At 36.4% G+C, this 15,180-nt stretch overlaps 1 protein-coding gene across 5 annotated transcripts in view; it reads left to right on the top strand.

Moving 5' to 3' along the window:
* LOC149067681 (disks large 1 tumor suppressor protein-like) overlaps window positions 1–12,269 on the top strand; it is a 144,990-nt gene extending 132,721 nt beyond the window's left edge. For 3 of the 5 annotated variants that reach the window (XM_089252200.1, XM_089252201.1, XM_089252204.1), the window contains 9 exons: window positions 2,436–2,532; window positions 4,346–4,366; window positions 5,886–5,930; window positions 6,079–6,129; window positions 6,270–6,371; window positions 7,854–8,026; window positions 8,314–8,423; window positions 9,845–9,936; window positions 10,898–12,269. In XM_089252200.1, coding sequence (XP_089108326.1) covers window positions 2,436–2,532; window positions 4,346–4,366; window positions 5,886–5,930; window positions 6,079–6,129; window positions 6,270–6,371; window positions 7,854–8,026; window positions 8,314–8,423; window positions 9,845–9,936; window positions 10,898–11,004 — 798 coding nt within the window. In that variant the 3' untranslated portion in view covers window positions 11,005–12,269. The remainder of the gene's footprint in view (window positions 1–2,435; window positions 2,533–4,345; window positions 4,367–5,885; window positions 5,931–6,078; window positions 6,130–6,269; window positions 6,372–7,853; window positions 8,027–8,313; window positions 8,424–9,844; window positions 9,937–10,897) is intronic. The other 2 variants (XM_089252203.1, XM_089252202.1) reach the window with 1 other exon arrangement.
* Window positions 12,270–15,180: the final 2,911 nt, after the last annotated feature.

The raw sequence follows: 15,180 nt of genomic DNA, 5'->3' as shown, positions 1-15,180 counted from the left end.
AAGGAGTTGACAGCATGACACCTTCATCAACACTCCTGTGGTTCTAAAATGCTGATGTCACTGTATGCCTTTGGGAGAACAAAAAGTATTTATCCAAAGTAATTTTGGGCAACATATAAAAATATATATTGTTATAAAGCAGTGGTTCTCAACCTTTTTGGAACCGCGGCCCGGTGAATCAAATTTCTATGAGTCTACGGCCCGGTCTGGAATAGCTTACTCGTTCGTAAGTTAATAATGATAAATATATTTATTAATAAGCAACCAATTTCCTTTTGATTGTGAGCTAATCATTTAATTAATTAAAAACTCATTTAATCAATTGAACCCCTCGTTAATTGAATAATAAATTTAAACCCTTTTAATTAGATGATTGATTAATGAATTGAATCCATTATTTAGTATGGAGTGATGCAACTTTTTTTTGGTAATGTATTAATAACGTGCAGAAGTCAAAACATAAACGAAGCGTTTCATCAGCAACTGCAATAAACATCCTCATTGCTTAAGCACGGGAACCTGCATACTGAGGCTGTTTGATGGCCCCAATATATTTTATGAGGTGGCTGAGCCACCAATCAATATACAATGCAACGCTCCACCCCCTCTCCTGCATAAGTACTTGAGCACATATATACGGAACAAATGGCAACTTTCAGCCCCCTCAGTGTTTTCTTCATTTCTGCGCCTCTGCGTCATTAAAAATTTCAATTGATCACAAATCAATCGAAGCATCTTAATATTCAATTTTATAAATTAATTTCGCATAGTATGTAAAGATACAAAGTTTTCATTCAAAGTGGGCAATGGAATTTTTTTGTGCTGACATCGATGCAGCACTTATTTATTAGCACTATTTTAATAACTTAATTAGTGTAAAATATATTTTACGATCGAACTTTGTATTTAATCTCAGCTAGAAAGAAGGTAATGTTATAAAATAAAAATGTATATATTGTAACTCGCTATAAAAGTCCACTAAAGAGCAGAAAATTGTTCAGTTTTGGTGAAACACTCTTTTCGGTATATTCACGAAAGATGCTTGTGTTAAATTGTGTAACTTGATAAATTTCAAAACTTTGATCGCGATTTTTCTACTCTAAAATTAAAATTTTTTTCTATTTTTTAAAAAAAAATTTAGATTTGTGAACCTATCCACACTGGAAATCCAACGAAAACCCTTGCAACGTAATTCACTGCGTTTTTGCAAAGAAAACAGTATTCGAGTTATCACCAGCAGTTATGTGCATCTTGATGACCAATTCAAAACATACTATTTTCTGTGTGCAGCAGGTGTTTCATCTGATTAGTCGCTGACATTTTCCACGCATATGTAAAATACTTCGTTCGTTTCTGAGAACACATACTAAATCGTTATAATGACTGCTAGAGGTTTTTACCACTGGCCATAAATAATGGGTCCAATGGTTCAAGGTGGTTTTCTATAATATTGCCTGGAAATTCCTAATCACTCACAATTATTCCCCTTTGAAGTTATGCCGCTTGGTCAATGGCAAGTAGCACAGATGTTTTTCCAGTCTCCGAGGAACGTGGGATACCGAGTTTGCTCATGGCATTACTGTCTTCAGGACATTTTCTGTGGTGCCGACAATGGCAAACCGTGAACACGCAAACAACAGGGTCATCTGGTTGTCAACAGAGAGCCCTGAAGCAGTAATATATTTTCGAGGAAAAGGCACGGAGAGTATGGAAAAACGCTCCCAACCCCTGCTGTATTGTTTGGGTCTCATGAAGATGGATACTCAAAAATACGAAAAGAAAAAATGCAATTAAGAATACTAGTTTTGGGGGGAGGAGAGACCAGAGACATGTTTCCCTTTCTTTGGGTCAAGCAACAAAACGAATGATTTTCAGTGCGATAAGGGGAAGAGGGGTCCTATAATTGCGGCTGGAAGCCTTTGTTCTGGAACTCTAGGAGGGTTTTTCATCTCTCCCCTTGTATGATTTTTAGACTGAAAAATTAAAATAATATGTACCATAATAGTGAAACTAATTAGATATTCATGGAAATGCTTTGAAAAATGAAAGGGTAATGAATATATTCTTATGGCCCGGTACGATTGATATCACAGTCCGGCGGTTGAGAAACTCTGTTATAGAGCAATTTTAAAATCTGTTAAAGAAACAGTCATTGATGGATATCCTTCATTATTTTATCATTATAAAGGATATCATTGTATTGAGAGAAGTTTAGATAATAGACGATTTCATATAAGAAAGATTTGGGAGAAAAAATATCACTGTAGAGAAATTCATTATATCGAGCATTACTGTAGCAAGGTTTCATTATATAATGTAACTTGTGTTAATTATGCTTGATCTCTCTTTTTGAACAAGTGCAAGTTCAAGAAAATTTCATAACTATCATAATTGATATTTTCGGTGTCTTCATTTTTTTTCTTTTTCAATTGCAGAGTACTTTAGAAAGGAAGAAGAAAAACTTCTCCTTTTCTAGGAAGTTCCCTTTCATGAAGAGCAAAGAGAATAGCGGAGATGACAGCGATAATGACCGTAAGTCTTCTTTATTTTATACATATAGGGGGGGAGAGATATTTTTATACCTTGGAACATTGTTTTTCAAACTTTATTTCCTTCCTCAGTTTTTACTGTAAGATTTCATTAAATTCATTTTTAGTATTTATACAACTGTGTGAAACACCATGTGAAATTTAAATTACCTTTCTTACTGTAATCATGAATGTAATCTAAATGTACACCTAATATTTTCAAATTATCAGTACAAAAAGCCTAGTCACCCTTCAGAATGGTTTTTTTTAATGCTTCATTGATAGGTTGATTTTTCGGTGCAAAGTTCAAAATTGTCCTAAGTATGGACACTTGACTTATTACTGGAGAAATGATAATGATTTAATTTTAATTATGTATAGAGAGATAAAAAAAAAATATCAGAATGACACAAATATGATTATTCATATGTGTATACACACAAAAATAACAATAATGAATTTAGGAACATATTTATGTGGATGTGTGAAGTACATAATTCTACATTTTACACACTCTCTTGTAGAAAGGAAAATTAAATGTTTTCACATCTTCAGTTCTTCAGTTCCTTTGATGCTAGGTGAATTTTGTTAGAGATACAACATCCGTGATGTTAAAATTTCGTATAACTGATACGATGAACAATAAAATACTTTATCTCTCTTCGTAAAGAAATTAACTCTAAAATTTTGTTGGACACATCTCGCACTGTAAACTTTTTCTTCGACAAATTTAACCAAGAAGTAACCAAAGGCAGATGGAAAAGAAATATTGGTAGCTGAAGTTTTGTAGTATAAAACTATAAATACAATTTGTATTTCAAATTTTATATAATTGCAGAAGTATTAAAAATTAATGCAAGCACCATATTATGAACTATGTTTTGTCAGGATTGCTCATCTTCAAGTGAATTCTGTGGAATTTTAAACATGTGTACAGAAACATTTGCATTATTGCTGATGGAAAAATAAAAGAAAACAAGAGAGTTGAACAAATTTTCACATGCTCTGTTCAAGTTTTTACGTGCCTGGGTTGTCTACAATAGATTTTTTCCATCCCTAATGTATACCTATATTTTACTTTGGTGCTTGGATAATATCAGTTTATATACAAAATCAATTTCTTATATATATACATATATATATATAATTATAATGCATTTTTCCCCGTTTTCATTCATACATTTTTTTTTCTTTTTTTGTTCCCTTGCATCAATCAATGATTGAGGGATCAATGTGTACGCTTGTAAAAATTTCACCAGCAAAGCATGTGCATGTCAACATTTTAGTTTTAGTGAATATATAAGAATGACAACTGTTCTGCTGGAGATTTTTAGATACTTCGTCATGAAGGTTGAAGATTTTGGTCTCGTATCCGCACACAATAAAAATATGCATGTACACTAAGATTTCCATAAAAAAAAAACATTCTCTTTAATCAATTTAGTAGATTCCACAACGTGCACCAATGAGTCTCGAACATGGCATAACTGCCCAAAAAATATGGATACTGTAATGAACTCCAGTCGTAAACGTCTGGCTTCTCTTTTCAATGTCAGAACTGATTTGTTTTCCTCCCCTTAATTTCTTTGTTTTTTTCATTTGAATTGTTAATTTCAAAGCTTTCTAATAGGCAGCTACGGCTGTTGAGGGGTCATAACACACAAACCTCAATTATAGACACCCTGTATTAGCGCAAGTCCTGACATTTTGTACATCTAAATGCTTTTTTGGTATTTTGTTGTTGCTAACATGCTGCTGCTTTTGTGTGTGTGTGATTGTGCTTGTAATCATTGTATCTTTCTCCTGCTGCCTTTTAGATGATGGATCACCTACTAAAGGTGAGTTTAGATCATTTTTGTATGGTGGTGTGTGTGGTGCATGTGATTTATATGTTTACATAGGCCCTATTAGATAGCTACCATGTGTTTTGTTTACTTTCTTGCTGTTAAATAGTCTCTTTTAGGGTCTTCTATGTTTTATTGATATTGAATTTCAATAAAATCTGTATTGTTTTAGTGTTGTATACTTAAAATTACTCATCTAATGCTGGTAGAAAATTGACATCAAAGAGTATTGCTACAATGTATTGGTTAGAGGTATTAGCAGATTTGTGACCCAGTATAGTCACCTGGCATTTGTAAACAAGTGACATTGTGAGAGAAACAGACTTGTACAATGTATTGCACAGCTGGCTGATGCAAAGATGAATTCAAAGGAAAAAATTCAACCACCTCTGCTGGAAATCAAACCCACGTTCCTGAGTGCGCTAGATCAAACTATCATCTCACATCTTCAGATTATTCGCCATCTGGTGTCAGTATTTGTGGGCTGTTGGCTGAGTTAGGTCTGGCTATTCATGTATCATCCTGTTCTCACAGACAGTTGAATTTTTTTTCTTTAATTTATCTTTGCATCAGTCAGCTGTTTAAAACTTTGTCCAAAGATGTCAATCTCTGCCATTTGTATAAACTGACTTGTCCTATGTATGTACAAACAATGGAGGTTGGGGGACACACGAGTCTCATGCAGTTCTGAAGAGAAAATAATGATTGGTTTTGTATCCGGGGATAGAGAATAAATCTACATCAGGTGTGTCCTAGGCAAAGTTGCTTTATTGCAGGGGTGCACAACGTTGTTCCCACAAAATTTGTTTTTTAAAAACATTATCCATCCAAATAAAAAAAACATAATGCACTGGGTTGTGGCCCGCTGAATGGAATGGCTTTGCACCCTTGTTTTATGTAACTCTCCTGTCCTTCCTGTGATGTATGCAAATTGAATATTTTTACTATTCCTTTTTCCGAAATTTCGGGTGCTTCAATATTCTTGCAACTAGTTACAATTTATGGGCCACATAAGAATGTTTTGCTATGTTCCCATAATACAAACAATAAATCATGAGACAATACGTTGAAGCCATGCTCTTTACATGGTGGTTAAAAGACCTTTTGAAATGTGACGAAACATCAAAAATAAAATTAGTAAATCATTTTGGTTTGAAATTTTTCTTATGAAGCCACTTGGGGTGCAGGTCAGACACCGCTTTTCCACTTCAATCATTGATTATGTGTAAGTGACCGTTGAAGTTCAGGTTTTCATGGTCATAATTTTATGGGGAGAAAAATTACTTTTTCTGAATGTAAAGGTCATAAGTAGAGGATTCGCTAACTCGTGGGGAAACGCTTATTCTCCATAAGATAGTTTTAATGGGTTGGTTACTTTTGAAAGCTATGTCTGTTTCACACACACACTTACCCGACAGTCCTCTTTGAACAATTAAGTAAAACTGGGGATGATCATTGTCTTTGTGTTGCACTAATGTGTTTCAGTTGTTGATCTGGGCATTAAATTTTTCAGATGCTCCAAACATATCCGCAAGTGACAGTGAAGGAGGAAGTATTCGTAAGTAATGTTTCTATCAAGATTTGTTTTTAAACTAGTTTTGTGATTTAGCTGGATCAAAGATGTTTCAAACCTTAATGCAAAGTAGAATCTGAGTATCTTAAATTACTATGCTTTTGTAATTCATGAACTGTTATTTTGTTTTCAGGTGGACCTGACGAACCTATTTTGTCGTATGAAGCTGTACAGCAAGAAGAAAGTAAATATTCATTTTTTTGTGTATAACTTGTGACTTTAAACTGTGCTTACCATTAAAAGCTGCATTCTTAATCATTAGTTTAGTTTGTTGTATCTGTACACAGAAGAATTGTTTTATTAAATTTTTGTTTTTCTCCGTAGTTACATACGCCAGGCCTGTGATTATTCTTGGTCCTCTCAAAGACAGAATAAATGACGATCTGATTTCTGAATATCCCGAGAAGTTTGGCAGCTGTGTTCCACGTATGTTTTTTTTTCCTGTCACGCTTTTGATTTTAACTGGAGTCAAACCCTGTAAAAAAATAGCAAACTTTAATGGACCAAAAATTTGGTTTTCGGTATTCAAGCTTTTGAAGTGTATGTAACTATTTTTCCCTTGTTTGGTCGATTTTCAAAATGATACCGTATTTCCCCTACCCTTGCATCAGCAGGCACCGGGAATTATAGATTCTGGAAAATTCTTAAATATCTTTATTATAAAAAAATCCATTGAATCAGCTGAATGCATACTACTACTAAACCACATGTACCTCACCCACATTCCTCTGCGGAACTTCTGATGAATTGGTGCATGCTGGAATGTATGTGTAGTGAACCGGTTATATGTAGCACCACCATCTGCCATCAGTTTTTCTACCTGGGCTGGAATGTATACTGTGATCCTTATTAAACCTTGTTTTTCCTCAGCATGCCAGGAACGGACCAGACCCCAACATTCAAAAATCTTGTTTCCTCAAGTGCAAGCTGGCTAATGCGGGGGAAGACAGAAATCGGTTAATGATGGATAGAACTATCAGTGATTCCCAAAAATAATATATAGTTTAACTTAATCTCCACCATAGTGCATATAGTACAATGCATAGTGGTTCATAGAGATGCGAAGGTACATGGGAAGGGGAAGGATCGTGTCAGTCTTTGAAACACGTTACGAGTGTGATAGAAGTTTTGTCAAGGCTGTTGGCAATTGAAGTGGTACATTTAGTTTTAATTTTCTTTGGAAGAACCGTGCAGCAGGTTTTGACTGCAGAACTGCATCTGTACCTATGCAAGATCATTGCGCCACAGCATTTTTTTGTACAAAAGAGCTGATTATACTAGGAAGTATGGTTTTATTACAGATTCTGAACAGCAGCACTTAACTTTATTATGTGTTGCAAAGAGGATAATGCACTAAACCACCCTACCCCCACACCCCCCCTTGAAAGACTTCCTGGGGTAGTGATGTGTTAAGTTGTTTCTTTAGTATCCCTGAATCAGGAAAGATTCTGGCAAGGCCCATGCGAGTCACTCAAAAACTCAAGCTGAATGACCATATGATACATGACATTTGTTGAGTAATATACCCTGCAGTTGGCACAGCCTCAGCAAAACATTTACTGTATTTGTAATTTTTTTCAGTGATTGTGATATGCTCACTCTTTGTGTATTGCTGCAGTTCGAAAAACTATAATATATAGATGACGCAATGAGACCTACCGTGGCTCTGCTTATCCAACGATATGAAAACTGCATGCAATATGAATCCCTGTCACTGATGCATCCTGTATATGAAGAATGCTGAAGAAAAAATATGAAATTGATTTTCTGTATGTTCTCTACACAAATCTGCAATTTTAAGATCGTAATAGTCCTTCAGATTGGGGAAAAGCTATAAAACAATATTGTTTGCCTAATATTCAGAGAAAAAAAGTCTTTTTGCATTGTAATATTAATTTTGCATTTCAGACACAACAAGGCCGAAGCGAGATTATGAAGTTGACGGTAGAGACTATCATTTTGTACCTTCTCGGGAGCAGATGGAACGGGACATACAAAATCACATGTTCATTGAAGCTGGGCAATACAACGATAACTTATATGGTACCAGTGTCGCTTCTGTCAGAGAAGTGGCAGAAAAGGTTGGTTCTTGTTTTGTGTACATTTTATGGATGCATACCGTTTTATGCTCAAAATAGTGTATGGCGATCTAGAAAGTTTTCAGTATGTCTTATTATATGATTCTTTAAGAGCCTCGATATATTGGCACACACAAGTTCAATAGATCAAAACTCATTGTTGTCCGCGGTTTAGATGAAATGTGCGCAATTGCGTGTAAACATAAACATTTTTGTGGGGTAATAATTTCTCAATAATCTGTAGAAATTGCAGTGTATGAAACTCAGTGTTGGTTTTTTTCTTACTCCAGGGCAAGCACTGTATCTTAGATGTGAGCGGTAATGCAATTAAAAGGTTGCACGTCGCTGGTCTTCATCCCGTAGCAATATTCATCAAGCCCAAATCAGTAGACTCTATCATGTAAGTATACTTATCGCATTCATCCGCGTTACTGGAAAAAAACTAATTGTGATAAATATGTGGTACACGGTACCCCAAAGTAGGCTGCTGAGTTAGAGGGGTGAGGAAGAAGAGAAGCAGAAAATTACATACAGCTAGATCAGTTGTCCCAAAAGGGAGCAGGACACTGAACACTCGAACTGTTAGGTACACACTCACCGCACAACTAACTTGGCAGTAAATTGCCCATTATGATAGACCAGAGTTCTGCTTGGTTTGAAAGATAGAAAAAGAAACTGTGGACTTTGTGGATATAGTAATACTCTGACTTGCTTCCTCTCACACAATTTGTCTCTTCCTAATTTTTTTTGCAATTAGACACACATTAACCCACACAGAAGGGTTAAGTGAAACTTGAAGGTGTGTGTGTTGTGATTTAATTCCTTAATATAGATGTCGGCATATTGTCGTTCTGTTCCGCGCTTGTTTATAATGTTCATGTGATTCAAGATTGCTGTCTTTCTGCTTGTATGTGTGTCTCGATTTGATTCATTCTCAATCACGTAGCCGCCATGTTAACGTCTATGTGCTTCATGCTTCCTTTATAATGTGTGAGATTCAAATGTAATCCTCAAAGTATACAAAACTGATGAGAGGATCTCTGATGAGAGTGCGTACCAAACTGATGCCCAATAGGAGCTGATAATGTTTTTTTTTTTTTTTTGACATTGCATTTTTCTTATCATGCTTAGCACTGGTATGGTAACCCACTCGACCGCAGGTAAGCTTGAGCAGCCTCTGATAGTATCCAAGAGGGCGAGTGACCATATGACCTGTATTTTCAATGAAGCGTACTTGAACTTGTAATTTTTAACTGAAATCATACATGAAGATAATTTTTGTTTTGCTCATAAATTAATTTATGATAATTATGACTAAACATTTGTCTTCCATATTTGCAGTGTTCTTCCATTGATTGTTCTCATCGCAGAAATGTTCTTAGAATCCTTTAGCGTGTGAGGTTTGCTTGTGTATTCAGCAATCTTGTGTGGGTTTATGTGGGTGCCGAAATCCTGGTTTTTTGTGAATTCCCATATTGCAAAAGGTAAAACATCACTGAACTAATTAAATGTCTGAAATTGAGCGATTATTGCGAACGATCCATGGCTGTCGTCTAAACACTGATAATGGGTTCTGTGATTGGGAATGTGTGCAGCTTTAGGAATCTTTGAACTTAGCAGCATATACACTGTCATCTGTTTGCACCATTCACAAATTATTCCACTATTCGACTCCTTAAAGCCCACAGATTAGTATGTACTATTGACAACACACAAAACACATCCTGTGTATCAATTGTTTTGGAATTCTATGAAAGGCATGTACCGTTAAGTGCTAGTGTCGCCGTATATAATGCATTGAATCAATGTTTTCTTTTTCAGGGAAATGAATAAACGCATCACAGAGGATCAAGCCAAGAAAACTTACGAAAGAGCCTTGAAATTGGAACAGGAATGCGGGGAATATTTCACTGGTAAGTGGCGGTGTTGGCAAAACCTGCCCCCACAATAATTTCTACATATGATCAGAAATAAAGGCTGTGTTGAGACTTATTTCATTTGCATTCTTGGCTCTAAATATGCTACTTTATAAATCTGATACTGTCGATTGCAGGCACCCTATATCACCGTTTATCTGTAACAAAATTTGTTTTTATGTGCTAATATCGCATCAACCTTGACAGTATTTTGCGGGGGGGGGGGGGCAAAATTAGCAAAGATCACGTTTCAGACAGCGGTGGAATGACAGTATTCAAACTCATTTGAATAGGATCAACCAGTCAAGAGTTAGTCTCTGTATTTTTCTTTTTCTATTGCCAGAAACTGTTTCACATTCAGCGTAAAACAACTGTAGGTGTGTGGGTGGGGCAAGAGAGTAATTAAATGGCAGGCAAATGAGAGCCTAGGGAAGTTAAATTTAGGGCAAAGGATAGTCTGAAGAAATAACATTTAGAGGCGAGAGAGTTTGGCTAAATGAAATTTAAGGGGAAAAGGGTAGTCTATCTAAATGAAATTTAGGGGCAAGGGAGAGTGGTTAAATAACATGGCAAGGGAGAAGCTGGAGAAATGACATTCAGAAGTAAGGGAGAACCTGGCGAAATGAAATTTAGGGGCAAGAAAAAGTCTGGCCACTATTGGTTGTAAGGGGCAATAAAAATTTGCAGATGCATGTCGGTTGAGCTTTGTATGAGACTGTTTTGATTGTTGGTGATGTGGTGTTGTACGAGGTATCAACTTTTTTGTACCATATTTCAATTACTATTTTTTCTGATTGATATTACTATTCTTTCTGATCGGTATTACTATTCTTTCTGATCGGTATTACTATTCTTTCTGATCGGTAATACTATTCTTTCTGATCGGTATGACATGCTGTGGTGAAACTTCCTATTTGCAACCTAATGTAACTTATTTTTCCCCTTCCCCCTATTTCAGCTGTCGTTCAAGGTGACACTCCCGAAGAGATCTACACGAAAATAAAGGACGTGATTTGTTGCCAAGCTGGACCTTCGATATGGATTCCAACGAAAGAGAAACTGTGATTCATTCGTTGTGTTGTTGTGTTCGTAAACGTACGGGGGGAAAAGAAGAAGAAAGCATGTTCTGGTATTTTTTTTTCTTTACGAATTTCGCTATTAATCATGACAAGACATTTTTTTTCATCTTTTTCAACGTCAAGAGGATTCATTCATCCAGATTTATCTATCTTAGCATATGACCACCGAGCGAGGAAAGAGAAAAAAAAACAGGTATAAAAAAAAAGATGGCAGCTTTTCATTTTTTTCTTAAATAATGTTGCACGAGAAGATGATTCTTCATCATTTTATTTTCCGAGACATGAAGCTATTTGCTGGCAACTAGTTCCTTTTTCCCCCTCTCGTATTACCGCTAGGGGGCGCTGAATGAAGAAGTGTGCATGTAAGCCTGATGAACATTTAATTGAAACGTTGTATTAGGATTATTATATTTTTCATATCTTCCTGCTGTCATTTCATTATTTTTTAAACATGTATACTCCGCGAAACGCTTTTGGATTCGTGAACAATTTTTATCGCATGTCTTCTGTATCAATGTTCTTTTCCTTTTTGTGCGTGGATGTTATAATTCGTAGGTGGTATGAGACGCATCTGTATCGTCGATTGAGGCTTCTTTTTCATTTTCATAGTTTCTGGGTATTTTTTATTATCGATATTTTTTAAGAAGAAAAGATTGTTGTCGGGTGCAGTATATATATAAGCTGTCCCGATATCTTTTTGTCAAATTTTTTTTAAATACATATATGATATTTTTAATAGCATTTAGACACGATATGTTCGTTACGAGAACTATTTTATTGACCAAGAAGGTTTACTTTTTTTTTCTGTGTGCGTGCGTGTTATAGATGATATACTATTACAATAGTGGTGGTTGCGTTGCGGAATAAACAAAAAAATCATGTATAAAAGATATTATATATATATAAATACTATTGTACAAAAAAAAAAATGAAGGCAGAGCCACACGTTTATGCTCAATAGTTTTTAAATGTTATATCAAGAGGGGAAAAAAACGCAGACATATTTCATGTATATTTTCCCCCGTCTTTTTTGCCCGCAAACAATTTTTTGTTTTCATCTTCGTCGAGATCTGATTCCTTCTCACCTCTTTCTCTCTATCTTTTTTGCTCATTCGTTCACTAATGTTATCTATGGGGGGGAGGAAAGGAATATGTTTAAAAAAAAACGGGGAGAAAACGAAAATGGTCTTCTAGGTGAGTTATGATGAAAATATAATCGTGGTATATGTAATAAAGTAATTTTTTTCCTCACGTGTGTTGTTTTCTTAAGATGTCATTTCTATGGTGTGTTTTGGTTCTCGGGTGTATTCAGATTAGAGCGTTTCTTGAAATTGTACTTGATTATCCTAATTTCCTCTGTAATAACTTCCTTTTGTGGGAGATTGTGCCGCAGCTTCGATTTCCCCCCCCCCTCCCATATTGGAATTTTGATTGCAAAAGTGTTATATTTCCCATAGAGTTTTTGTTTAAAAAAAAGGTTTCTTATACAGGGTGGGCAAAAAAGTCTGTAGAAACTTTAAAAATGAATAAAAACCGAAATAAAAAATGGTTTGCAGGGTTAGCGTCGCTAGGTCACTGGAATTTTTTACGACAAAGTAAAAAAGAAAAAGCTGATAGGTGGCGCTGGCATACACAAGTCAAAGAAAAGATACGCAAATAACGAACAGAATGCCTCTAAATCATTTATTACAGTATGTGTTCCACATTACTACTACAGGGGATAGCACATTTCAGGCGAGTCACAAAGCCAGTAGCAACGGTAGAGTGCAGCAGGTGCACATACAGTTTACAACAGTGAACAGGGTTGTGGATTAGGAGCGCAAGTTCTTATAACCGTCTCATTTGCATATTTGCATGGAAGTTGCTTGTACCACCTATCGGCTGTTTTTATTTTTCCTGTCTTAAAAAAAATCTTGTGATCTAGCGATGCTAACCCTGCAAACCGTTTTTTATTCATTTTTTAAGTTTCTACAGACTTTTTGCCCATTCTGTGTAGACTGCAGGCTATATACACGAAATTATTATTTTAATGTCACTGTACACTCTCACAATTTATTTCAAACTAGGCTAAATCAATCTTTACAAAGTTAATCTCAAACCTGTTCAACATGGCCTAATCTAGGTAATTCATGCTTGGTGGATCAATCATTGAAAGTGATTCAGAAACCCCCTTGCTGTAAATGTCATTTCTCTAGACTCTACCCTGCCCTAGATATTTCATTTTGCCAGACATCCTTGGATTTCATTTTGCCTGTTTATCGTTTGCTCCCTAAATGTAATTTCCCTAGCCATAATTTACCCATTACCAACAGCTTTCTTGTCAATATAACAGGTAAAAACACAAGAAAATCTCACTGCAGTAACATTTGCTTCTTAAGTCGCAGAGATGCTGCTGTCCTCCAATTTTCCTTGGACCCAGGTTATTCGAAAAATTTTGGGTGAAAGTGTGCTCCTCTCGAAAAAAATTATCTTGAGAAAAAAAAAAAAAACCTCCGCCCCCCCCCCCATAATTCACTGGTTATGTCTCTGAATTTTTTCCAGCATGCCCCAGGTCTTTGATCACCTGCTTATCTCTTTGTTGAAACAGCGACGGGTCGTGTTCTGGGTAGGAGGAGGAGGTGGTATCTCTGTGAATCAAATAATTCATTTATAAAAACATGTTCTATACAAAGGTTCATTTACTTTCACATTGCCTACTAGTAGGAAAAGCTTGCAAAGAAGCCCATTAACACACTGAGAATTAGACATGGAATTTAGAACATGTAATAACTAAAATATGCAGTCGATTCCGCTTATAAAGTTTCAATTTAGAACATTTTTCCACTTAGTAAGGCAACTTATTTTCGTGTTCACAATTCCAAACGGGAAATCTTAATGGGAATTTAAAGTGTTTTCCAGCTTACAACGCTTTTTAAGAGTTTTTTGAAAAAACTTTGTTGGATCAGAGTATAATTAAAAGTTAAGAGGCGTGCACATAGGCGGAGATAGACTTGGAAGTCTGGGGCACGATGTCAATTCATATACGTATACATTAGATCAGTCGACTCCACATTTGACACTGGGGGGGGGCAGGCAGGCATTGCGCCCCCCCCCCCCCGTATCTCCACCCATGGGCACACATTTCTATTTTTACTAATAAATCAATAAATTCCCTTCGGATTGATTTTCCCTTTTGTTAAAAAAAAAAAATCTTGGCTCTTTCAGTCATATCTTCTAGTTAAATTTAAAGCAAATGAGATTCTCTGACACTTCTCCGATTTCCTATTCATATAAATCATTGAGAAGCGATTTCCTGGTAGAATGATGGTCCACCGCTCTGATCTGTTGCCGTTCAACTGCCGCATATTTTCATATCTGAATATGGGAGCCATGTATGTTGGATTCGTGTTGGTGTTAAACTTGACAGTGTGTATGTGTCCAACATTTGGCATGTTTTATGTTCGTTAGGTAGCAGGGCGTACCCAGTGAGCAGACGTATCAATTTAGTATCTGTGAGTTGCCGCCCCCCTCCCTCTAGTTCCCATCCTGAGTACGCCCTTGGTAGATAGTGCCATCTATCTACCTTTCTCAAACGGGGCAAGCACGCATTTTGGCACCCGTGTAACGAAGCAGTTATATAAAGGGTGAATTCGGCGCTCCCTCTAGTCCAGAGCCCGGGGCAATTAGACCCACCTGCTCGCTAACCCCCCCCCCCCCCACAGTTGTAGCCCAGCATCTATTCTACAAATTGATGCGTAGATTTGAAATTTAATGTAGACATTTGCGTTGTAGAGGTCTGTGATCGTCATGGCAACCAGAGCTTTTTCCGAAGGAATAGCGAACTCAAAATTGGAAAATCGTATTTTTAGCCAACTACAACTTGCGGTTACAAACCCAGATTTTCGTCAAAGGCTGGGTGGAGGGACCCGTGGACCCCCTCCCCCAAGATCATCAAAAAATTACGCCGTCTTAAAATGCCGGCAGATAGCGGCGAAAGTACGGTGATTTCTGATATGTAACCGGAGAGGGGAAAATAGATACTCCGAAATATTTGAAAATTCTGTACAGCCACCCCCCCCCCCCCATATCATTCAACTAGATATCCGTCATCTTATTCAACAATCCACGTGTATAACCAATATAATACAGTACAGCAGCGGTTCTCAATCGGTGCTCCGCGCTC

Source organism: Pholcus phalangioides, unplaced genomic scaffold, assembly GCF_987345545.1.
Source record: "Pholcus phalangioides strain wild (caught in Gottingen) unplaced genomic scaffold, Ppha-v1.0 ptg000028l_1, whole genome shotgun sequence".
NCBI classification, from domain to species: Eukaryota; Metazoa; Arthropoda; class Arachnida; order Araneae; family Pholcidae; genus Pholcus; species Pholcus phalangioides.
Note: the sequence above shows the minus strand (reverse complement) of the source record. Positions and strands in the feature narration are given on the sequence as shown.